General features: G+C 47.0%; 1 protein-coding gene across 3 annotated transcripts in view; it reads left to right on the top strand.

Moving 5' to 3' along the window:
* Window positions 1-24,363, top strand: part of NEK5 (NIMA related kinase 5) — a 1,893,692-nt gene that overhangs the window by 424,449 nt on the left and 1,444,880 nt on the right. For all 3 annotated transcript variants that reach the window (XM_069639859.1, XM_069639857.1, XM_069639858.1), the window contains one exon: window positions 1,200-1,286. In XM_069639859.1, coding sequence (XP_069495960.1) covers window positions 1,200-1,286 — 87 coding nt within the window. The remainder of the gene's footprint in view (window positions 1-1,199; window positions 1,287-24,363) is intronic.

Below are 24,363 nucleotides of genomic sequence, written 5' to 3'. Positions count from 1 at the left end.
CCGGCCATACACTATCTTGAGGGTCTTAAGGGATATGCAGGTTTTGATAAACTCCTCCCCATTTAAGAGCGTAGAGCTAATGAAAAGGGCACCACCGGCATCTCCAGGTAAGAACATCACCATTTGTCAGTGAATCGTATAGATTTCAGTTCTCAAAATGGGGAAGAGGAGCCCAAGGACACCAGGGTTGCTGGGGCTATTGACTAAGGCAGCCATCATCTGCTGCTCCTGGCCTCGCCCCCTCATTGAACATTTAAAAAGGATTTTGAAATCTCTTTGGTTAAGAGCTGCACCCATCCTCACGCTTCCTACAAAGCATACTGTGTGGCATTTCATTCAACTATAAACACCCCCTCATCATCAGGAGGTGGAGTAATCTTGTGCATCTTCCACTAGCGCTCTAATCAGGAAGTGCAATGGCTGCCACATTGAATAAACCAAACCTCTTTCAAAGTACTTTCTGTAAACCTCACCTGGCAGACAAAATACATAGAATGAAGAGGACTGCTGCCGTTACAAAGATAGCGAGTTTGTTTATTGAAAAGAAAAATGGGCTGGGGTTCCCTTTAGAAGTCAGCCTCTGGTTTGAGTTTCTATAAACGATCCACACAGTTGAGTCCTGGCCTTATATGTCTATGTTAACAACCGCATTATCTTTTTGTTTTAAATGGAAGTCATACCTTAGTGTTTTTTTTGCTTTTTTTATCAGTGTATTAACTCTACATCTCTATGTTGCTGTTGAATTCGCTGTGGTTAAAGGTGTAGTTTCAACGGTTTGCATTCTTCTACAACTGAGGGCCCATTGTAGCTAACATAGAAGAACTGACACCTGAAATTTCATAAGAGGGACATTTTCTGTGAGAAAGAATAACACCCGAAGAACTTTGGACACAATTTATTTTTAGAGGGACATATTAATATAGCATTGTTAATTTTATGTGTGCAAAACTGCTTGATGTTCATTTAATTTTTGTATACAGTGTTATTGTACATTTAATGCTTTGAATATTACATAACTATGAAACATTTTCTTTAATCTTCATGATTGCTTTTAAAGTGACTCTTGGTGATGCTGTTTTATTTCCTGCTCTCATTTTTTATATTTGAAGACATTTTGATGACAATGGTATTCTTTTGATATTTGCAACTTTACACCCCTTAATGTGAACGTTTTTTATGTTCCATTTTATTTTTGTAAGTACGATGGAGCTTGCTCGGACATGCGTTGGAACACCATATTATCTTTCTCCAGAAATCTGTGAGAATCGACCATACAACAATAAAACGTAAGTCGTTAACTTGTGCTATGCTTTTCCTTTAACAGTATTGTGAACAGAACTGTTTTCTGTGTTTTGTTTGTACTTATTTAATCGAAAGAATGCAGTGCTTTGATGAAAATCATTGTACATAAGGGTGCTATACAAGAGTGAAAATGCTGGTGGTTGATGCATGCTTCTCGTTATGGAAAGAAATAAGGTGGTAACATTAGGAGCATAGACCAACATACATAACAGTTATATTTACTTTAGAGTATACAAATGGGAAGCCTGGGTTGTTTATCGGGCGAGGGATGATGCATATGTGATTCACAGGGTCACAGGAACTCCTTCAAGCGTGAGTGTATTTTTTTTTAAATAACATCTTTTTAATAGCATTAGACATACAAAAGAAAAACAAGCAACTCATGTCCCTAAATAACAGAGAGGCGATTCATGAGGGTGTCCTTGGTCCCTGAGACTATGGAGATAGTCTTGATTTCTGGAGGAAGGACATTCCATTGATGGGAACCTTGAAGATTAAAGGAGCAAATGCAGAAGGCATTGCAGAGTGTATGAGGGAGAGCATTGTTAAGGAAGGCTTGCTACCTAAGAGAGAACAGTGAGAGGTAGTGTCAGCTAGTTAGTGGGGGCAAGGCCATGGGTATATTCAAAGACCAAAGAACAATGTGAAGAGGGAGTGACTGTGCATAGAAATCAGGTGGCTAAGTTCAGTAGTTTGTTGGGATGGTCAAAAGGGTTACCAGACATTTGGTCAAAAAAAATTGGTCGACCAGACAAATGGTCGAACCAATTTGGTCGAAAACCAAATGGTCGAATTTTTTAATTTTCACCCCCTTTTTTTTTGGGGGGGGGGGTCCCCCCCCAAACCCCTTTTTTAAAAAAACGAAAACCCGAAAAATAAATATATAATTAAAAATTTCAGTTGCCCAAATGTCTGGACACCGGTCAAAAGAAGTGACGATTAGTCTGATGAGGAGGTTCAAGCAGAACTCCAGACTGCTGGTAACCAGAATGGAAATCAGAGTTTTGGTGGAGCTAAAGGCTGGGTGGGGATGGGTGTTCCTAGTTGCCGTAGCAGTTTATAAACAGTAGAGGTTTAAGACTGTTGTCAAAGAAAACCACTGGGAAGTGGTGTGAGGAATGCACAGGGTAAGGAAATAGGAAAGCAGAGAAGGTGTGCGAGTTAGTGACTCGGAAAATGATCCCTTCCATTTTAGATCAGTTGAGCATCAGGTAATTGTCGTGGTCATGAAGTCAGGGGCACAGGCATGCAGGGGTTGCATGCACAGGAGACCTGGGTGGACGCTGTCCTGGTGCCTTTGGCACCAGGCTCATGAACAAAAGTAAACAAGAACATCCATTTAACACCAAAAAGCTTTTATTATAGACATAGCACTTCAGATGCATTAACCCTGAACATTCCATCCATTAAGCAGGATGCATTAACCTTGAACATTCCCTCCATTAAGCAGCCCCAAGTGTATTCTTGGGTGTGGCTGCTAATGGATTGCCTTCACACGTGCTCACTCTCTAGGAGTGGCAGGGTATGGCTGGTAAACTGGCCCTAATGGGTGTGCCCACGATCTCAGCTATATAAGCTGCCCAGATCCTTAAGTCAGACGCTTCGCGTTATTCTGCAATTGCAAGCAGCGTAACGCTCACCGTCGCCTGAGGTCAGACTTACCTTTGAAGATCCTGCTTCCTGGACATCCTGCTTCCTGCCAGCATACTTACCAACTGGTGGAAGCTGTTCTTACCTGTACATCTCTTCTGCGAACCAAGTATTCATCTTTGCACTTTCCGGAACGCCGAAATCTTCATCTTGGCACCGCAGCACGACACGCTCCATCGTCAACAGCAGCGCCTGCAAGAAAAAGAGAAGACAAGGTTAGACATCGATAAAACAGTCAGTTTAAGGTTGTGCTTCGCCATACTTCGCGCTTTCCTTAAACCATCATTTCCCTGCTGTCGAAGATTGCGGTAGCATCCATCTTCCATCCGCCCGCGTCTCGCGTCTCACAGCTGCATTGAGGCCGCATTTCCATTTAAGGGAAGAAAACAAGAGAGACATTATTGCGGGCATAAATAGGAGCAACATATAAAGACATTAAACAGAACGGACAGCATCACAAGAGCTCAAGAAAGGCTTACCAATCATAAGGAGAAGCATAGTCGCAGCTGGACTGGACTAATCCTTATCAGGGATCAGTGAAGGAACTAGATCCCATTCGATGCGCCCCTGCCAGAAGTAGCAGGGCGGAGAGCTTATCTTCTATAATTCACAGGTGAGCTTTATGGGCCGGCATATGCTCACAGAAACCATACTTTGGGGGTGAAGGGTTTGAGTGGTACAACAATCACAGATTGGCGCACTCACACACTCTTATCTCCATGCAGGAGCAGTATCACCACGTATCACAGCTCACAGCTTTTCTACTGAGGGAGAGGCCTGAAGGGGGTGATTCAAGTTCAGGGAGGGCTGTAACTGTGCCCCAATGCCTCTGCATAGATCAGGTGAGCGTAACAGTAATCAAGGGCCTTCAAATGGTGTATAGAACATAGATATGTGGTGATACAAGAGGATATCTCTGAGATAAAGGAGATGAATTAGAAGATTTGCTTATCATTGGCAAATAAATTATAGGAGACTCCATATTAAGGTTTAGATTGTGAAAACAAAGAGACCAATGAGGACCGTTGGGGGGCATCTACTAAAAGGCGGTAGTGATGACGGTGTTTTAGGGGATGGATCAATTGATTGAAAACAATACAAGAAGGAACAATGTACTGGAGTACAAGCTGAGAGGAGGTTTGGGAAAGGGAAACGTGCTCTGATGTATCAAAGGCAGACAACTGAGATATCACGAAGGCTAATGACAGAAAATAGGTGGTAAGAGTGGGCTATGGGTGAGGGTTGTTTCCATGAAGTGATTGGAACCCTGATTGCAGAAGATAATTAAGTCTGTTATCCTCCAGATAGGCAATGATGCAGTTCAACAACACACACTCCAAGACTTTAAAAAGTGGGGAAGGAGTGAGACAGATGGTAGTCACCTGTTATGTTGGCTGGGAAGATCCCAGTATAAAGTGATAGGTTGAACAGATAGGTAGAAGACGGTTATGGGGCTAGAAGGCTACTTCCTTGACTGCCTGGGGTGTGAAAGGGGTATGTAGGACAGGACCGGCTCTAGAATGTATCATCTAGGTGGGCCAGAGATATTATTAGGGGGGGGCAATTTCCAGTTGGTGTGAGTGTAGTCTAACCCACGCAGGAACTACATTTTATAGCCTTCCAGGCCTCTGGCACAAACAATACAATGGTTAGATTCTGTTTCCATACAGACACTATGGACAGTTACCCAAACTGCATAGGCTAATGAGGATCAGTACTTTATAAACAGTCCCAGCAAGGACATCATCTGGCTGGGCAGTCTTCCACACTTGTTTGGTCAGAAACCCTCCAGTAAGTCGTACGACAGGAAGCACTGAAACAAGGGCCATATTCACCATGTTGCCCTAGGGGTTTAGTTTAGTTTAGTTTAGTTTAGTTTATTATTTGTAATGCGCTCCAGACCCAAGGGTATTCAGGCGCAAGGCATAAGGATATTCAAAGCTTGGTTACAGCATGTAAAATACATTTGTGTGCAGGTGCCGATTGGTTACATGTGGGCACAATAGGTTACGATAAATACAGGTGGGTACGTTGAGGCATGCATAGTTTTGCAAAGTTGTTGATGTGGTTGTTGCGTGCAGTGTAGAGGAAGGTGCCTGGCAAAGTCAGCAGGGTATATGCCTAGATGTCGGCATCTTTGAGCTATCTAGTGATGCTCTGACGGAACTTGTGATAGGTTTGATCGATTTTTAGAGGGGATGGTAGCGAGTTCCAAAGGAGTGCTGCCTTGACCTGGAAGCCGCTGCCTCCGATTTTGGCACGTTTGTATCTGGGGACCCAGAGGTAGTTGGTGTTGGCTAGTCTGGTGATTCTTGTGGTAGGCTTCAAGGTGAATATGTCGGATAGGTAACAGGGTGCTGCATTGTTCAAGCATTTGTGGGTGAGGGAGGCAATTTTTAGTTTTATTTTGTCATGAGTGGAGAGCCAGTTGTTGGCTCTTCTGGTATTGGAGATATGTTCTCTCTTGGGGATTCCTAGGGCTGCTCTCAGCGCATTATTTAGTAGGAGTTGGATTTTTTTGATGGTTTGTTTATTGGCTCCTATGTATAGGGCGTTGCAGTAGTCCAGCCTGGATAAGATAAGGGCTCTGGCTAGGGTGATGCAACTGTCCTGTGACAGGAAGGTTTGCTCGCTCTAATCAACTTGCATGTATATGCCGTGGCAGAGGCCAGGGCATTGACCTGCTTGTTGAAGGAGAGAGTGGAGTCCAGGTAGAAGCCCAGAGTTTTAACCTCCTTGGTGACAGTAATGATATTATTGTCTATGTTGAATGCTGAGTATTCGCGGCTGAGTTTTTTTAGGGTCGAGGGAGTGCCTAGGATGATGATCTCTGTTTTGTCATCATTCAGGCATAGACCGTGGGTGGCCATCCATGCCTGGATGATGAGATATATCCTGTTCACCAAGGCCAAATCCTTGTCGTAATCACCTGTAAGCGGTAGGAGAATCTGTGTGTCATCTGCATAGTTGGTGTAGGTGACACCCAGAAGGTCCAGATTATCGAAAAGGGGCTTGCTAAAGATATTGTAGAGGGTGGGTGAGACGCAAGATCCCTGGGGAACTCCACAAGTTATGGGGGTGGGGTTGGCTGCTGCCATAGGAGAGAAGACTCTCATAGTCCTGTTGGTTAGGAATGATTGTATCCATGCTATGGCTTCTTTGGAGAAGTGAGCTGCCGAGTCCAGGTGGCTGCATAGGACCCTGTGGTCGATCAGGTCGAAGGCAGCTGGGTGTGTGCATGCATGCAAGAGATGTAGGCGCACGCGTATTTTGTGCATCCATGGCATATCGTATGTCCTGAACCAGTGCACTTGTCTGGTTTCCTCCCTGTTCTCAGCCTCTCTCTTCTGCTTTCTTCCTGTTGCCTTCATTCTTCTCTTGCTGCCTGTTTACTCTGTTCTACCTCTCCCTGCCCCCTTCTTCCTGCTTTTCCTGCACCATCTGTTGCTTCCTACTTGTCCCTTTCCCTCTGTCCTGTCTTCCTGACTGTTCCTTCTGCTTTTTGACTCCCATCCTTCTCTTCCTTTGTATTCATTTCACTCAGCTCTTGCCCTCATGTCCTGCCTTTCGCTTCTGTTTTCTCTATCTGCCCTGTGCCTCTCCTTCCATCGTTCACATCCTCAGTGCCTATAGGCTCAACTCTACCCCACCCCACTATTGCTGCTTGTTACTTCTGTTATCTTCCTGCCCCCATTCATCCTTCTCTTTGTCGCTGCCCCTCTCTCATTCTGTCCCCTCATCTTCGTACTCGCCATTGCCTGGCGCATCCTTCTACTCGCACATCTCTCCCCCTCATGCCTCCTTCCTGCCCATTCTCCTGGCGGCCTTTTTGAAGATAGGCTGTGACAGCCCCGATGCCCCAAAATGCAGTAGCGCTGGAGCGCAGGGGCCTATTGGTGAGGGGAAGGCAGGAATGTGCTCAGGGCAAACGGAAGTGTGTTCCTATAATGGAAGGGATGCCCCTCTGTGCCCCTCGTATCTTAGGGCCTTATGCCTCTTCTCTGACATTGATTGTGCATCACATCTGCTGCTAGTGTGACCCCAGGACCCCTGCACCACCCCTGGATGTACATGCAACCCCCTCCACATATATGAATAATGGGAGAAAGTGGACCAGGCAAAGTGCAAGGGGGGTGGGATGACAGGGTGAACAAGAGTCCAGACAACACAGGGATAGTAGGGGGTAGGAAGAAGGAAGAGCAGTGTAGAAGGGCTGGTAAGGCGACAGGAAGAGGTCACACACATGGGTGCGTGTGGGGATGAGTAGGGTGGGGCAGGGGGGGACAAGCTGCAGTTGCTAAGTGTATTAAGAGTTTGGGGAAATATCTTCCAGCCAAAAAAGAGACTAAAGGAAAGACAGGGAAGATAAAGTGAATGATGCTGGAAGTAGGAGAGGGGGCATTGGGGGAGCTGAGGCGACTGAACAGGGTGATCATGCGATTATCGGAGAGAGCGCGAGTGAGGGAGAAAGTCTGAGGCCAATCCATTTCATTGTTGCAGAGGGTTCTTACACCTCCCCTCCCAGAGTTGCAGGAGGTCCCCTCACCCACCCAGTGTTACAGACAGTGCCTACGCGCTTCTCCCAGTGTCACAGACAGTGCCAGCTCCTCTGCTCAACCTGTGGGCGGGGACTGTGCTCCCAACTGTGCCAGCAGTGGGTAAATCAACCTCCGCTGGCATAATCAGCCTGGGCCAGGATTCACTACCATAGATACAGTCGGATGTAGTATGGGATTTCTTCAAACCCCATACAACAAGATGGAGGCCTCCATGGCTCACTCAGTGAGCGAGGGATTAATCAATGTCAGTTCAGCTGTGTGGACATTAGCCACAGCACTGCTGACATGTACTTAAAGGTTTCCATGAGCCCAGGACTTTTCCAGCAACCAGTATATATTTTATGACAATGCGTGGAGCGCAGGAGGCAAAGTGCAGTTTTCTCCACAGTTCGCCGCGGGAGAAACTGACAGAAGCTGTTAAGCTTCTCTTACATTCAACTACTCAAATCACAGTTATCGGACATTGAGCCCCAGGCATCCAGAGCCAATGGCCTGAAACTACCTATTATTAGTTTTCCTGTCACTTCGAGTGTGCTTTCAATCAAGCAAACCTAGCAACGTGGATAGCTAAAATGCTTCTCTTGCGATGTCGCAGATAATCCAAATTTGAATGAGAACACATAAGAACATAACACTCTTCTCCACTCCTCCCATGCCTTCTGGGAGCAGTGCAAAAGAGTATTTTGTTCTTTTGTGTCCTCATTCGAATTTGGATTATCTGCCACATCGCAAGAGAAGCATCTTCTCAATACTCATAGAAGTGCCAGCCAATTAAAAAAGTAAGCAAAACATCAAACTCCTGTCTGACCACCCCAGGACTAGGGCCGACTGGCCTCTGCCTCCTCCACCTACCTGCAACTCCTACTCTGACCTCGACCAAGTTTCAAAGTAAAGTGTAGGCACTACAGCTGGCCCTGTGACTGCATGCAGTGCGATATTGTGCCAGTGGTTAGGCTTGGCCGCCTGCGCTTGGCCCACGCCTGCGCATAGTGAGGGCATGTGCATAAATTACAGAAGGTCACTGTTCAATTAATGCGCCAGCGTGGGCGAAGGCTGTGTGATCCAGCTGCCTTGCTGTATGTGTTGCTCTGCGTTGTCTTACTTCCATGACACGGGCATTGCACCTGAGCTATCCTATTAGTGCTGCTTATTGTTTGGTATAGCACAGTGACAGAGTACGGAAGTGCTACCTTAAAGACGTCAGTAAGCCCCAATATTGTGCATTTCCTCTGCGCCCCAAATCTGCTACGCTGTCATGACCCTTGCCCCTGGCCCTCACTGGCAAGTCAGCCTTCCAGTTAGGGCCAGGTCAAAGGCCTTAAAACCTCATCCAAGACTCTCTTGGAGTCAGTCCTTTGGCGCCAGGCTCATAACCATCATGAAGATCAACATTAGAATGGGACTATTTACTTGGGACTATTTAACTTGGGGGGGTTCAGCCAACATGGAGGCACACACATAGCTCAGTTACAAGGAACTGAGCTATGCGGTCTAGTCTTTTGGGTGTGGCAGGCCTGGGACTACTTTACCTGGACTACTTTGGGTGTGGCAGGCCTGGGACTATTTTACCTGGACTACTTTACCTGAGACTATTTAAACCGCACCCAAACATCAGAACATGCTTTGCATTATTCTGCTGTGGGCAGCGTAACGCTCACCATGTCCAGTTCTTTGATGCCAGTTTACCTGAAACCAAGGACCTGCAGAGAGAGAAAGAAAACTACGAAACTTACCTGGAACAGTATCCTGTCTCCAATCCATTGCTGACTTCAGTTCCACTCACCGAAAGGTACGAACTCCATCATCCGGCATCGCATGCATCCTGGAATACCATAACCTGGAAAGAGGAGAAAGAAAGACAGCATTAGTAAGCGTTTACTCACGTTCCCTCCCGAATGAAGAAAGCCACACAATTCTTACCTGGGTAGTCATCTCCTGGTCAGTATCATTGCTGGAACATTACGGCGCTCGGCGAGGAACATCGCAACCTGCAAGGAGTGAAAAGACACATGTTGGCAATTTAAAAGGCGAAACAGCGCCGCGCATCACTCACCGGACAGCATCGCGCACACCGCGTTTTCGCCTACCGGCCCATGCTCATCTTCAAACTGCATGACAACACCAAAATACCTTTCCATACCTAAAAGGAAAGAAGCAAGACATTATTATTCGAACTAAGAGGAACATAAGAACTGCATATAAAGACTGTAAAGCAGCAAACCTACGGAGTCACAGCAGGCCTGGATTCCCACAGGAGGGCTTGCACCAGTGAAGTAACTTAGTCGTTGCCCGCCCCCCACATCTACGTGCCCCTGCCACGAGGAGCAGGAGGGAGAATACACCCTTTTAAAATATTAAGACCCATCTTTAACCAGAGGCCTTACCAAGGGACCGGGAGAGGGTTTGAGAGTGCAAATCATCCAACCAGGGCTGGGTGGCGTCCCCATGGATACCAGGTGTGCATAACAACGCTTATTCTCATTGCAAATGCATACGCGTAGCCAACTGCGATTTTCAAAAGAAAGAATGCACGTTTCAAATAGAGCGCAAGACTCTCTTCAGCTCACCTGTACACTGCACAAGTCTCAGAGCCCTGGAAAATCATGAGCTCCTCTAATTCAGCCGGGATGTCGCAGTGTTCCGGGGCGTCAATGTGCATGTGGGGCAAAACAGAATGTGGTGACCATGTGTGTGTGGGGCAAAATAAAAAGAACTACTGTGTGAGTAACTAGGTGGCCCTGGTTGTAAAGCACCCAAGGACATTGACAGGCCTGATTACACAAAAATTCGGACTTGCGCAATTGACTTGTCCAGAAATAGAAGCACTGTAGAGCGTCATTGCACATGGCCCTGAGCTAGCACCGCACCACAGGGTCCCTTGCCAATCAATCGAAAGACAAAAAAAAGAAAAGTGATTAGCGAATCCCCTGAGCAATGGAAAGTGGGTCCCAAGCAAAACCAGCACTGGCAATACGAACTGTTTGGGTTTTGTGCAGGCATGGAAAAGCATTTGCCAGGCACTGCTGTGAGGTATTAACTGGCTATCAGGTGCAAAATGGTACGAGTATATTGGTATCTATTAGCACACCTGTATGCCTCCTAATTAACCCTATGCTCTGCTGGTGACCACTGTGCGCGCTGTCTGCAGTGTGTGTACCATTTTATTTTCGTTTATAAATGGAACGAAAAGAAAACTGTACACAAGCAACTCTTGGTCAGATGCCTCTTTTCTACGGGGGGCCAGAGCAGTTGCTTGGGGGGGGCTGGCCCCCCTCTCCCCCCTGCTGGAGCAGGGCCTGCTGTAGGAGCACATGAAGTGTTAGCCAATCAGAGGATGGGTACCAGTTAAGCAGCGGAGGTGGGAAAGAAGTATAAAAAGAGGAGATAGTGCTAGCGAGTATTGGCAGAGGTTCGAAGGTATTGGAGGGAGAATAAAGAGGTCATCTTATTGCACTTTATGTGATAGTAGAACAAAAGAGGGATTACAGTCAGTCTATGTTAATATTGAAGAGCAATACTGTATTGATAAACTGCAGCTCAGCAAAGTAGTTGAAGAGGGGCGAGTTATATGTAGAGTCCCAGCGACTGCCTAAGAAGGACCCATTCTCCACAATGCCCCAAGGAGCCTCAAATGTTTGCTCTCAAATCAACATACTCTTCAGATTTGAATTAAATTCACATACAATGGGCCTCATTACGAGGTGGGCGGTAAGGAGTTAACGGTGCCAGTAAAGGTGCCGGCGCCGTTAACCCCTTACCGCCCTATTACGTGTCTGCTCGTGAGACCCGCAAAGGGCGCCTGGTAAAACCAGGCACCCTTGGTGGGTCCCGCTAGCAGACCAGGGTGCTAACAATGGGCTTGTTATTAACAGGCCCGTTGTTAGCGCCCTCCCCATTCCAATTGAGCCCTATGGGGGCTCAAATGGGAATGGCGAAGGACCGGGTCCGGGTTCCCTGAATGGGGAAATACCGGGCCCTCCAAGGTTGGAATGGCCTGGTACTTCCCCATTCAGGGAACACGGACCCGGTACCTGGAATGGACGTAGCCATGCCGCAAATTGCGGCATGGTTACCTCCAAGGTCGTAATGACCCCCAATTACTTTTCCTGTGAACATTCTTTAAGCTTACATTCTTGTTTTTCCATGCCAGTGTTAACTGTCATGTCACAAATGCAGCCTCCTGAGAGGAACAGTGACTGCACTCTCAGACAGTATATTATCAGAATATCATAGAATTTCCCCCCGTTCTGAGTTACAGGAATATCCTAGCATGTGTCCACAGATCAATAGCAGTTTGCCCTGCTCTTTTGTTCTGCAGCTACATTCACCTTTAATACAGTTCATTATAGGGCAGGCCACATGTGGATTTACTATTCCAGCGATATACCCCGCACAAATATGTAAAAGATAATCCTGGGTCAAAAAGGCACCACAATTTAACCGGGTGACTGTAGGGCATTTCGAGCCTATCATGAGGCCAAACTCTATATTCTATAACCTACCTATTGTTCCTCTAAACTGCTTCACACAGACAATCCATTTGTTGCCAAACACATTAAGAACATACATTAATTCCTTCAGTCCCGTTCTGTGGTCCCCGTTATTGGGTCCACAGGTACCCAACCTATCACAAGACATTCCGTTTCCCTTTCTGCATCACCCATCCTGTCCATCTGTAGCATTCCAGCTGCTTTCAAACCTCATATTTTTTCCCTAATCATTTTCCTCCACAGACGAAGGTCTTGATATCCCAGGAGGCAGGCAGAATACGTTAACGGCCAGAAAAGCCTTACACTTTGAGACAACTAGCGTGGTGATTCGGTGCAGTCTAAAATCCTTATAACATGGCATAACATAACCATGCATTTTGCAAACGTTACTAGAAATCATAGGCACTTCTCTCAAACTCGGTTCTGGTTATTATCACTTCCTCCTCACAATCCTAACTCTAAGTAGGTGTGTTCGGGTCTGATTACAGGCATTCATGCTAGCTGTTTAAAGACGGGATAACATCTTAGCCCTTCTCCTTGACCCGAGGACTCCCATACCTTACCTTGTAACACAAATACTTTTCCGCCAGATATTGAAGCACTTGGCCGAACCTGCATGTGCTCCTGTCCTGTTATTTTGCTGCATTCATTCTTTCTTTAAAAACAAGATTAAAGGCTTTCTAGGGCCTTTGGGTTTTTACTAATCCTAAATGTTTTTTGGGGTGTAAAAAGCTATGGTTTTGTTAAACTGGCTAAATGATAAAGCCTTCCAGGGTTACTTTTTTTTTAGGGGCCAGTGCATGTAAAAGTTGTTGGTGACCTATTATTCATTCACGCACCACTTTTACTGTGTCGCTGGGAACCACTTCTTCACAGAATTCAACTCTCCTTTTGGATCGAAGTGGGGGTGGTGGTGCCGTGTTTCTGTTTCATGGTCTCTGTTATACAAGGCATGCTCTCTGACTTTTCTGGTTTCTCCCACCTAATGTACAGGGAGTTGCTGAGGTCCAGACTTAGGTCAGGGTTGTTTTTTTAATAAGCCAATTCCTGCTTGATTCATAATGGTCTTCACAAATACACCTAGCATTTCACCCCTTTTTTAGAATAGGATGTAAGCTTCAGATCCATTTAAAGGGTATTATTTCACATGCCAATTCCTTGGTCGGTATACCTTTGTTCTTTCTGGTTCATTTTTCCCCTTCTTCTACCCCTCCTTGAGCATAACACAATTTGACAGTTACCCCACATCAGAAGGAGGGGAGTAAGTGAGCATCCTATTTCAGAAGTCTGGGGCCTTTTGAGCCAGCTCTTTCTTCTTTCCTGTTTATATATTCTTGCCTTGCCTCAAGAGTTCACTATACTGATGTGGGGGGATTCTGCCGAACAGCTAGCTGATGAGGATGTGAGCCTCTGCTGCGCCACCGGGGCCGCCAACATCATAGCTCTCAACTCACCTGCTTTTGGTGGGTGTCACCCTCCTTGAAAACAGATGAATCACCCGCCAAGTCCCTCATACGCCCATTCTCTTCTATGGACCTCTCACCCGCCAAAAAGAAAATCGTGTGTTTTCACCCGCCTTGGTGACAAAAAGGTTGGGAGCTATGCTACATCCTGCAGTGAAAATACTGTTCCCGGCCTTCATTCTGCATTGTGCTTGACACCGATCGACAGCGTAACGTCTCTGCTTCACCCGCTCCATTTATGTGTAAAATCAGTGCTGGGGAACCCCGGTCCGACAGATCCTTTGGTGGGTGCCTGGGCCAGGTGCCATCTTGGTGAGGTGGCTCTGTGGCCGGGGGCTGCCGGAGCGCAGTGGCAGTGGGGTGAGCCCCCCCCAGAAAGAACCCGCTGGTGTGCTGCACTGTGGGAGTGTCACCAGCAATGAAGACCAGAGAGCCAGCAAGCGGCCCAGAGCTTGATGAGAGCGCTGGTGCACGGTCTCTGACGAGACGGCAAGGTGAGAGCGGGCAGGGCCCCTGGCGGTGAGAGCTGCATTGACTGACACAGGGAGAAACACAGTGAAGGGCTGGAGGCCCGGTGCACACTATATGCACCCGGGTGAAGGGGCCCTTTACAGAGTGCAGGAGGTTCGGCTGGCTGCAGGACAGTACACACAGCATGAGTAAATGCTACTCCGACTTTAATTCAGAAGCACACTGCTGAGAGGCACATGTGGAAAGCGACGGTGCACTCTCTGCGCGCCTTATGAACGTTTGGACCCCCAATTTTAGCCCCCTCTGGTGCAGGCAGGCAAACCACACAGTGGAGCTGCACTGGGCAGCAGGAACAGAGTGGGACCCAACGCAAATGTAGCACTTCCCTTGAATGACACAAGTGCAGTAGCAATGTAGGGCAATTGATTGGGGGATATGGACAAACCTCACTAGGCCCTCTCCCACCAGACTGCCAGGAGTACATACGTCAGCAGCAGCCAGGCACGAAGGGGCTGTTGCGGACGGGGTCTGCTCCATGGGTCTGACGGGTGCGGCGCCATGGCTAAGGAAAAGCTACGGAAGGCGAGTCTCCAAAATAAGATGGACCAATTCACCGTAAGTGGACCCCCACCCTCATCTCACACTCCAGCGAAGACGTGTACAGGGGCGGCAGTACCAGACTCTCAGATTTTCCTCACATACATGAGCTCCATATGTGAGTTCAGATCCTCAGTTGAGGGGAAAATTGAGGGCCTCTCATCGGACGTGTCTTTCCTACGGCATGATTTTTGCAAACTCGTGTCGAGGGTAGGGGAGGCAGACCAATGCATTTCGGACTTAGAGGATGCCCTCAAACGCATGGAGAAATAGCTGACGGCAATCTCACAGAAATGTGCACCCCTGGAATGCAGAGTGGAAGACTGTGACGGGGGGATCGCAGCGCAATAATCTCTGTATTCTGCGGGTGCCGGAAAGGGCGGAAGGGCCCAGTATAGAGCTTTTCTTAGAACAATGGCCGGCGGACCTGTTTGCATCGAAGAATCTCTCCAAATTCTTCTCCATAGAAAGGACCCACAGGATCTGGACGGGTCGCTCTGTTCCTGGAGCGTGACTTGCGTGACTTCTGAACTATAGAGACCGACCGGGACGCTCTGATTCAAATGACGAGGGTCACCGGCCCAATCACTTACAATGGCTACCGGATAGGGGTTTTTCCGGATTACACCAGGGAAATACAGAAGTCTTGCTAATCCTATGACACTGTAAAGAAAAATCTGATTTTGCAGGGCATCAAATATGCGCCCTTCTTCCCTGCACAGCTCAAGGTGTACCATGGAGGGACGGTGAATCTCTTCAACAACCCCACGGAAGCCTGAAACTGGCTGGAGATCCTTCCGCACCAGGGCCTAGGCCCCCAAGGGAGAGACCAGGGCTGGAACCTGAGCGAGAGTCATCTCCAGTCTTGTTTGCGTTATCGAATGTGGAGCAACCTGCGGGCATCGATGCTAATCCAGAGAAGGCAGGCAACGGTTAAACTTGATGGCAGTACCGTGCCAATTCACATATAGTTGTTCTCACTAATGGGGCCATCGACTATAGTCGGCGCCTGGTGAGGGACTGCAGCTCGCACTGGCTCTGGTGATGGGGGCTCCCTACATATGGTTGATATTGTTTTTTGTTTAAGGTTGACACGGTACAGGGGCAACAGATGCATCAAGTAGGGGCGGGGAGGAAAGGGCAGGGGTACTAGGGAAGCTTTCATGGTTGTTGTATTTGGTTTGTCTATTTTGCTTGAGTCATCTACATGAGGGTAGGAGGGAGCAAGTATGTTGTGTTCGGCCAGCAGCAGGGATGGGGGTGAATTTACGTAATGCTCAGGGATGATGGCACACAAGTGGAGAGTCTCTTAACATGGAATGTGAATGGGCTGTGCTCCAGCATAAAGCGGAGGCTGGTGTTACAGCTTTTTAACAGATATACAGCGGGCAATTGCACTCCTTACAGAAACAAATTTAGCCGGGATGGAGTGTAAGTCCGTTCACGCCCATTTCTCGAGTGGAGCATGGGGCACTTTAATACTTATACACAAGATAATCCCCTTCAAACACACCAGGGTACACTCTGACCGTCATGGGTGATTTGTTTTGGTGAAAGGCAACCTGTGTGGGGCTACCTGGGGCATTGTAGCTATTTACTCCCACCCTATTTATTTATTCATTTCTAGACTGCGCCAAACCCAAAGGCATCAGGGCGCTTGCAAGCAGTAAAGATTGTGGTACAGTACAAAAGGTTATAAGCAATACTTGGATAGATTATTTACATACATAGTGGGCAAGGAGCCGTGCATAATAGGCAGGAAAGGGTGTAAACAATTGATAGGAGATTTACATACATAATGGGAGAGGTTACGGCTCAGTGATCTGAAGTTATTTGGAGGTAATGTCTTGTGTGAAACGCCAAGTTTTCAAACCTTTGCGGAAGGCCCAGAAGGAGTGTTCTGATCTAAGAGATGGGGGTAGTGCATTCCAATATTTTGCTGCCACTATAGGGAAGCTACGTCCCGCCGCTTTTCTTTTGCAATTTAAATCTAGGAACTGTCAGTAGATGGGAGTAGGCAGCCCTGGTAGGTCTGGTAAACTGTGCTTTGGAGAATTTTCTCGCTAGGTATTTGGGTGCACTATTTGAGAGACATCATTATGCTTGAACTACTGAATGACCTCCAAGCGCTGATACTACATGCCCAAGCTGACATGTCAGTATTGGGGGGTGACTTTAACGAGGTAATGGATCTGGGTCTGGACCGAACCCATATCGGCAGTAGAAACACGTATCTCCCCACCAAACTGTGTTCCTTTGCCACATCGATGGGTTTGGTAGATGCATGGAGGATGCTGCATGCACCCGAGCTGGGCTATTCACCTGTGTGGTGCATGCCTCTATGTCACAACTCGACTATTTTTTCATCCCTCATAGTATCGCTCGTAGACTTCTCTCCATGAGATTTCTGGCCAGAGGAATCTCAGATCACTCTCTGTTACTTATTGAGCTCAAAAGCGGGTGTACAAAACCCACAGCGATGTGGCGTCTTAATACTTCCCCGAGTTCACAGAGGGGTTGTCCTACACAACAACAACATATTTCTCTATTAATGAAGGGACAGTTGACAGTCCAGTTATCCTGTGGGAGGGCTACAAAGCGGTACTCAGAGAGGGAGGCGCTCTCGCTGGTGTCAGCAAAGTGGAAGCAGCAGGCACAGGCAATGGAGGAGGCAGAATAAGCATGTGCTCTGGCCGAGTAGGAATTTCTTGCTTCCGGGTCCCTGGCTTTGTGGGTGGCTTTGTCTACAGTGCAGTAGTCACTGCATAATGTGGCCTTGGACAACGCTAAACTGACGGATTGGGCCATGCACAGTCAAATTCATGAATCTGCAGATAAGGCGGGCAAAATTCTGCCATGGTTGGAAAGATTAGAGGTTGGAGCGGGTAGCTAAGGGCTATACAGGACAGTCATGGGACGGTTTTAACGGAGGATGCAGAAATCGTAGGGGCATTTGCTGCATTTTATGAGACACTGTACCATCCCCCACAGGAGCTGTCCACAGTCGATGGGCTGAACGTCCTCAATTCAGTGACCCTCCCATGCCTCAAAGCACAGCAGGCATTACGGCCTGGAACTGGATATTACTGAAGAGGAAATTGCTGCAGCTCTTGCCCAGCTGCAGACTGGGAAAACACCTGGACCCAATGGCTTCCCTGTAGAGGTGTGCAAGCGACTGGGGGACCTGGTTATCGAACCATTGCATCGCCTTTTTATACAATGTAGGCAAGACAGACAGCTGACCCCAGAAATCAAGCCTGCATAGTAGTCCTCCCCAAACCTAAGAAACTACTGAGCAGTGCGCCTCTTACAGGTCGATATCCCACATTAAGAGGGAGGCCAAAATGTTGACGCGGGTTCTGGCCAACTGAATACCTCAGGTAACAGGCTCTCTAATTCATCCAGACCAATGTGGGTTCATGCTTTCTAGATCCACACGCATAAACCTCTGGAGGGTGTATTTTGTCATAACCCAAGCTTCCCTGATACCAGATCCGCTAACGCTCCTAGCTATAGACGTTTGATTCCGTCTGCTGGGATTCCCTATGGGAGATTGTGCGCTGTATGGGGTTTGGGGAGAGTTTCCTTGCTTGGATCCGCCTGCTCTATAATTCCCTCGAGGCAACAGTTAGAGTTAATGGGATATCCTCCAGGACCTTTCTCCTGGGGTGGGGAGCAAGACAGGGTTGTCCCCTCACTCCCTTGCTGTTCACTTTGGCCATAGAGCTGCTTGCGATCAAACTTAAAACAGATCCAGGTTGTGTGGGTTTTAAATGTCCTTGGGGGCGGGGGAGAGGACCGGGTCTCGCTATATGTAGACAACCTTTTGATTTACATGAGCAATCCCTCGGTCTCCTGTCCCACAGTGACTGGGATTCTCACAGACTACCAAAGGTTTAGCGGGCTCAAAGCAAACTGGCAGATGTTGTTTTTTTTCCCAATACAGGGAGGGGATGGGGCAATCCCACGGGACTGCCCTTATCTGATTTTGGTGTCTGGCTTCAAATATTTGGGCATCCATGTGAGTCTGTGTCCCTTAGACTTTCTAGGGCTAAATCTCCACCCTGTGATAGACACATTGGCCCTAGCCAATGTGCATTGGCAACCTCTCCATCTGACTTTACTGGGTAAGGCAGCTATCTTCAAAATGTTGATACTCCCCAAGTTTCTTTACGTGTTACAAAACACTCCACTCGCTGTTCCTACTGCGGTTTTCACCAAGATTTAGGTTACCCTTTGTGGGTTGTTGTGGGGGATGGGGGAGAACAGCCACGTATTTCCCTTAAAGCGCTGCAGTGCTCAGTATGAGAGAGAGGAATTGGCCTGCCCAATCTCCAGCAATACTACTGGGACGCACAACTGGGCACAGTGAATGACTGGTTGCATGGAGACCCTAGGCTTCCACATATTCCAATAGAAAAGGGATGGATGAGAGGGATGCTGCCTAAACAAGTGTTGTATGGGGGCAGGAGAGGGAAGACGATTCTCCCACCAATGATACAACACACTTGACAGGTGTCGTCCGACGCACACAAACATATAGAGTGGGTGGGCAGACTGACCCTTGACCAACCCCTCTGGAATAACGCACATCTACCTGAGCTACTGACAATGGGACACTTTAGACACTGGGTGGAGTGTGGGATTCCTGCTCTAGGCGATGTGGTGCAAGAGGGATGGCTCATTCTGGTTGGACACTGCAAGACATGTATGGACTGCTGGGTAGGTTGCAGTTTAGGTATATGCAACTTGCTTACGCCATGGGAGCCCAGTTTCCCTCCCTGGAAGAGATTCCAAAATGCTCACCCCATAAAGCTAATCTCCTTCCCGAACGCATCGTTACCAAGGTATCTTCTACCCTATATCCAGTACTAATAGCGTTTGGGGCCAAGTAACTAACCCTATTAAAGGAAAGGTGGGAAAGGGATGATGGGTTGTTGGACCCTGACGAATGGGTGCAGGTGCTCATGTTTCCACAGGAAATCGGGATATGCCAGACTCCGACAAGATATTGCACCGTGTATATTACTCTCGAACGGTTCTTAGTCATTGCATTGAATGCCAAACCGTCGAATGCCATACAATAGAAAAAAATGCATCAAAAAATTGAATGGGGGGGTTCCCCCCACTAGCCCCCCTTTATTAACCTTTAAAACCCATTATAATTAAACTTAACCCTTTACCATTTAAAAAAATGCATTAGATGCTTTTTTTTCAATGCATATTTTTCTATGGTATGGCATTCGAGGGTTTGGCATTCGATGCAATGACCAGATAACCTCTTGAACGACACTGGTTAAGTGGGGTAAAATAGACGATGTCTGTCTGTGATGCGGGAGATCGGGGGGCACCTCTTTCCATATACTGTGGTAATGTGAGCAAATTCAAGTTTTCTGGGGGAAATGTATTCGCAAATTTACCACACTACTGGGTTCTCAGGTGCCTCAAGACCCGAAATTAGCGTTGCTAGAGATTTGAGGAGAAGCAGGGTTTACAAAATCTATATATCTCTATATTTTTTGTATAGCGCCACTCACCCAGAGGCCTCAGAGCGCTGAAAAGACAGACAGGGCATAAATACATACATGAGTCAAATATGTTAAGGCGAGAGCTCCTTAGGGTTTACCTTTGTCAAAGAGAAAGGTATTCAGATTCTTTTTAAAGATGGATAAAGATGATGTCGCCCTCAGCAAGATTGGCAGCGCGTCCCACATTGTATGCACCCAGACATCGAAGCTCATGTCACCAAGCTTTTTTAGATTGAATCGTGGGAAAGCCAGAATTCCATTCTTATTAGAACGCAAGAGGGCTTTTTTGAACGTGTGAGCAGAGATACTTTTCCCGGGGCATTTCCCGACAGGGATTTGTGCTCAATGGAGTTTGCCTTGTGCTGTACTCTTTGCTCCACCGGGAGCCAGTGTAGCTTCCAGCGAGCTTCTATCACATGCACTCACTTTCTGAGTCCACATACCGCACGCACTACTCCCTTCTGCGCTGATTGCAGTTTCTTTATGTTAATCTGTGAGGTGCCGACCAGCAGGATGTTGCAGTGGTCGAGTTTTGCATTAACAGGGGCACAGGCTAATGCTGCCCTGTTCTGCTCCGGGAGGTAGGGTCTTATTTGCCACAGCAGTTTGTACATGAAAGAACATGACGTTTTTAGATTTGCTACATGCTTATTTATTGTTAGTTGTTAGTCTAGGTAGACTCTCAGCGTTTTGACGTGCTGGGCCACAGGAATAAGATTACCTGCAATTTGAAAGTGACTGTATTGTGGGTCCATTTTCTTTAACATAGCACCAGTTCCAATAATGAACAACTTAGTCTTCTCGTTATTTAAGGCCAATGAGTTTCGTGCCATCCATGACTGAATAGCTGAGAAGATTTGGTTGACTCTTTCCACATCCGTGGAATAGACCCCTGAGATCTCAATAAGTATCTGTCTATAATCTGTCTATCATCTGCATAGTTGGTGAATTGCACACCGATATTATCCAGTAGGTCAAATAGGGACCTGGTATACACATTGAACAGCAAGGGGGAGAGACATGATCCCTGTGGTACGCCGCAAGTCAGGAGTATAGGGGAAAATTGATTGTCATTTTTGATTACTCTTGCTTGTCTTGGCCCGAAAAAGTATTTGAACGTTTTTGCAGCAGTGTCTGAGCATTTCCCTATAGTGACCAGATGGTTGACCAGCAGCTCATGATCCACCAGGTGAAATGCGGCTTATAGATCGAGCAGGAGGAGTAGAACAGTTTGACCTTTGTCAAACTTTTTTACAATGTTTGATTTTAAGTCCAGCAGTGCCGTTTCCATCCCATGTTTGGAGCAAAACCCTGACTGGCAAGAGTCCAGTAGCTTGTGATGCCCAGTTTATTCACAATACTGAAGATAAGCAATTTTGTCAAGGATTTTCAAAAACAGTACATTGGTTATTGGTTAAAAGTTGAAAGCTGTGGATGGATCAAAGTTATACTTTTTTTAAAGTGGAGAGATCCAAGCTTCCAGCAGGCATGTAGGAACCTGGGCTTCAGAGAAGGACATATTGATTATTTTTGTTACCCATGGAAGCAGTGGGATGAGGTTTGAAAAAAGAGGCGGGCATAATGTCACCTTTACAGGAGACTAGTTTTAGGGCTTGCACAATGTTTGAATCTCTGACTCTGAAAGTTCTTTAAATGAGGAGAAGGATGTTACAAACCCAGATGATTCTTTCATGGCAGTCAGGGTTCCAGTCAGGGTTGCTCCCCCAGCAGTGAGATACATTTAGTAAAAGCATTTTGGTGTCAAGCCACTTTCTTAGAGAATTCATTTTGGTTGTTCTGACACCAGTCATCGTTTACCAGGAAACTAGAGTTGGTGGTTTTTCCCTCTAGTTTTTGCAGGATTGAGAAGAGCTCTTTTGAGCTAGATTTTGCAGAGGTAATCCGATCATTAATGTTTGTTTGCTTGGCTATTAGACTAGCATCTTTATATTTTTTGACGGCTGTTTTATATGCTGCGAGTGTGCAGGCACAGGCTTTCTTTCTCCAACTCTGTTTGGCTGTGTGTTTGTCTTTCCTACAAGCAATTATCTCAGTATTGAGCCAGTAATTATGCTTAGATATTTTTTTCTGTGTTTATAGGGCATAGGGGGGCCACGTTTTCAAAAGCATTGTTGGTGATTGCTCTCAATTGTTTTGCTGAGGTTTTCCAAGGACATGTCAATGGGTAAGCTGGCCAGTTGTGCGAGCATCGGGGAAGAAAACGCTGTTGTATTTCTAATCGTGAAACGTTTCGTTGCCTCAGGGGGGCGAGGATTCAGGGTGTGAGTCAGTCGGAGGCAAAGGAGAATACATGAGTGATCAGACCAGGGACAGGTATCTACTTTGAAGGGTGAGATGCTGACGTTCCTGGTTAATATCCAGTTTAGGATATGCCCTCCATTGTGTGTAGACAATTTTACATTTTGTGAGAAGCCAGATGCATTCAGCACATTCAGCAAAGACATAGCATCCAGGTCCAATGGGTTGTCTGCCCATGGGTTAATGTCTCCGACTACGAGAACATGAGAGGATACTTTCAGTGAGCAATTGTTCCTTGAAATCTGATTTATTTGGTGACCTGTACAGTACTAATATGCTCAGTATAGATGTGGCACTAATAGTCAGTTTGACCATCATAGATTCAGTGATCAAGATCCGATATTGTGGTACTGTGAATTTGTAGCTAGTCTTTATTGATCAGGGGGAAACTGCCCCACCTCGGTCTACACGTAGGATGTTATATCCATCTGGGGTGCCAGCAAGCCCGGCATGGGTAGCTGACTCCTGGAGCCAGGTTTCTGTAATTGCAAATACGTCAACCTGTCATTCCAGAACATAGTCTGCAATTTGATTAGCGTGACAGACTAATGATCTGGTTTTAAGAAGTGCAGTTTTTAGAAATGCTTGAGGTTCTGATGTGAGATAAGTATTGGGTGTTGCCTTAGATGCCTCAGAGGCCTGTGAAGGTGCTTCTGTTAAGATTGCCACCTAGCACTTAGAGCATCGAGGTGTCTGATTTATTGGATGCCATAGCCATTGAGGACAAGGCAGTGGGCCTCATTACGAGTCCGGCGGTAACCCGCCGGTGCTACCGCCGGCTTGCTGCCGGACTCGCAACACTTTACCGGCGCCTGACATCCTAGTGCCACTGGGACATTACAAGTCCTGGTGGATCGGGAGGTTTGGCGCCAGCAAATGTTAGTCTCCATTGCCTTAAGTCCCATACGACTCTATGGGAGTGGGGAGACGGAGGCACTGTTGCCAACGGTGCTGGTGATTCTGTGAAAACTCTGCAGGCAGGTGCCGTTACACCCGGCAGGTCAGACCATCTGGGCGCAAAGGCCACCACCCACAGAATTGTATTGTGGCGGTCTGGAAAGGGTGTCGGTATGGTGCGACCGGCACCCTTATTTCCGGACCACCATACTTGTAATGAGGCCCAGTCTGTTGTGCCGCAACAGCGACATCTATAGTATGTTTTAGGTGGGTGGCGCAATTGAGCTAATTTTTATTGACAGTGTATAGGAATGGAGCTGCTTCAAGGTCCATGGCTAAGTATTGCTATCAGTTCTTGTCGCTCACGCCGGTTGGTTATTAGCACGCCGGCGACGAGATTGTCTAAGTGCAGCATTTTTACTTGGATGGACAGTTAGTGGCTAGACAGTTTAGGGTTGGTGAATTTTCAGTAAGTATTAACAGAGGAAGCAACTCACCTTGTTACCGTGGATTATGACTTTCTTAGCAAGCAGGAGAAATGCTCCCAATGCGTTCCGGACACAAGCTGCCGCAAACCGGGCAAACACGCCAGCGCTCACACGCTGGCTGAGGGATCTAAATATCCTTTGCATGCTGGGAGATGTAGTTCCTTGGGATCTGCTTGCGGTGAAATTGCGAGATGAAGGGATCCGAGAGTGGGTATGGAAAATAAACAGCAATGACAGTGTGAGAGACAAGAGAATAAAGCAGCATTGCAGGACAGTAAATACAGTACCCCCGAAAGATGTAGGAGCATGGTAATGAAGACTTTGTGAACACAATTACAATAATAGTTTTGACAAACACAATTCAGCAATTCAAATGGTCGCCGATAGCAGAACACAGATGTAGAAGTGCAGGGTAAAGATTAATTATTAAGAACATCTATCATGTCCTGAAGAACAGCTCTAATAATTACTGGTGGTAGAATGAGAAAAATGCAGTTACGAAAAAGTGTTTTTATCTGTAACAATCGGCCTGGAGAAAAGGATCATTGCAGCAATGTGGGGCTCGGCGGATCACCCACGACTTAGCCGTTGGACTGCTG

Source organism: Ambystoma mexicanum, chromosome 7q (assembly GCF_040938575.1).
Source record: "Ambystoma mexicanum isolate Mex_15411 chromosome 7q, UKY_AmexF1_1, whole genome shotgun sequence".
In the NCBI taxonomy this organism is placed as follows: domain Eukaryota; kingdom Metazoa; phylum Chordata; class Amphibia; order Caudata; family Ambystomatidae; genus Ambystoma; species Ambystoma mexicanum.
This window is presented reverse-complemented; position numbering and strand designations above follow the sequence as displayed.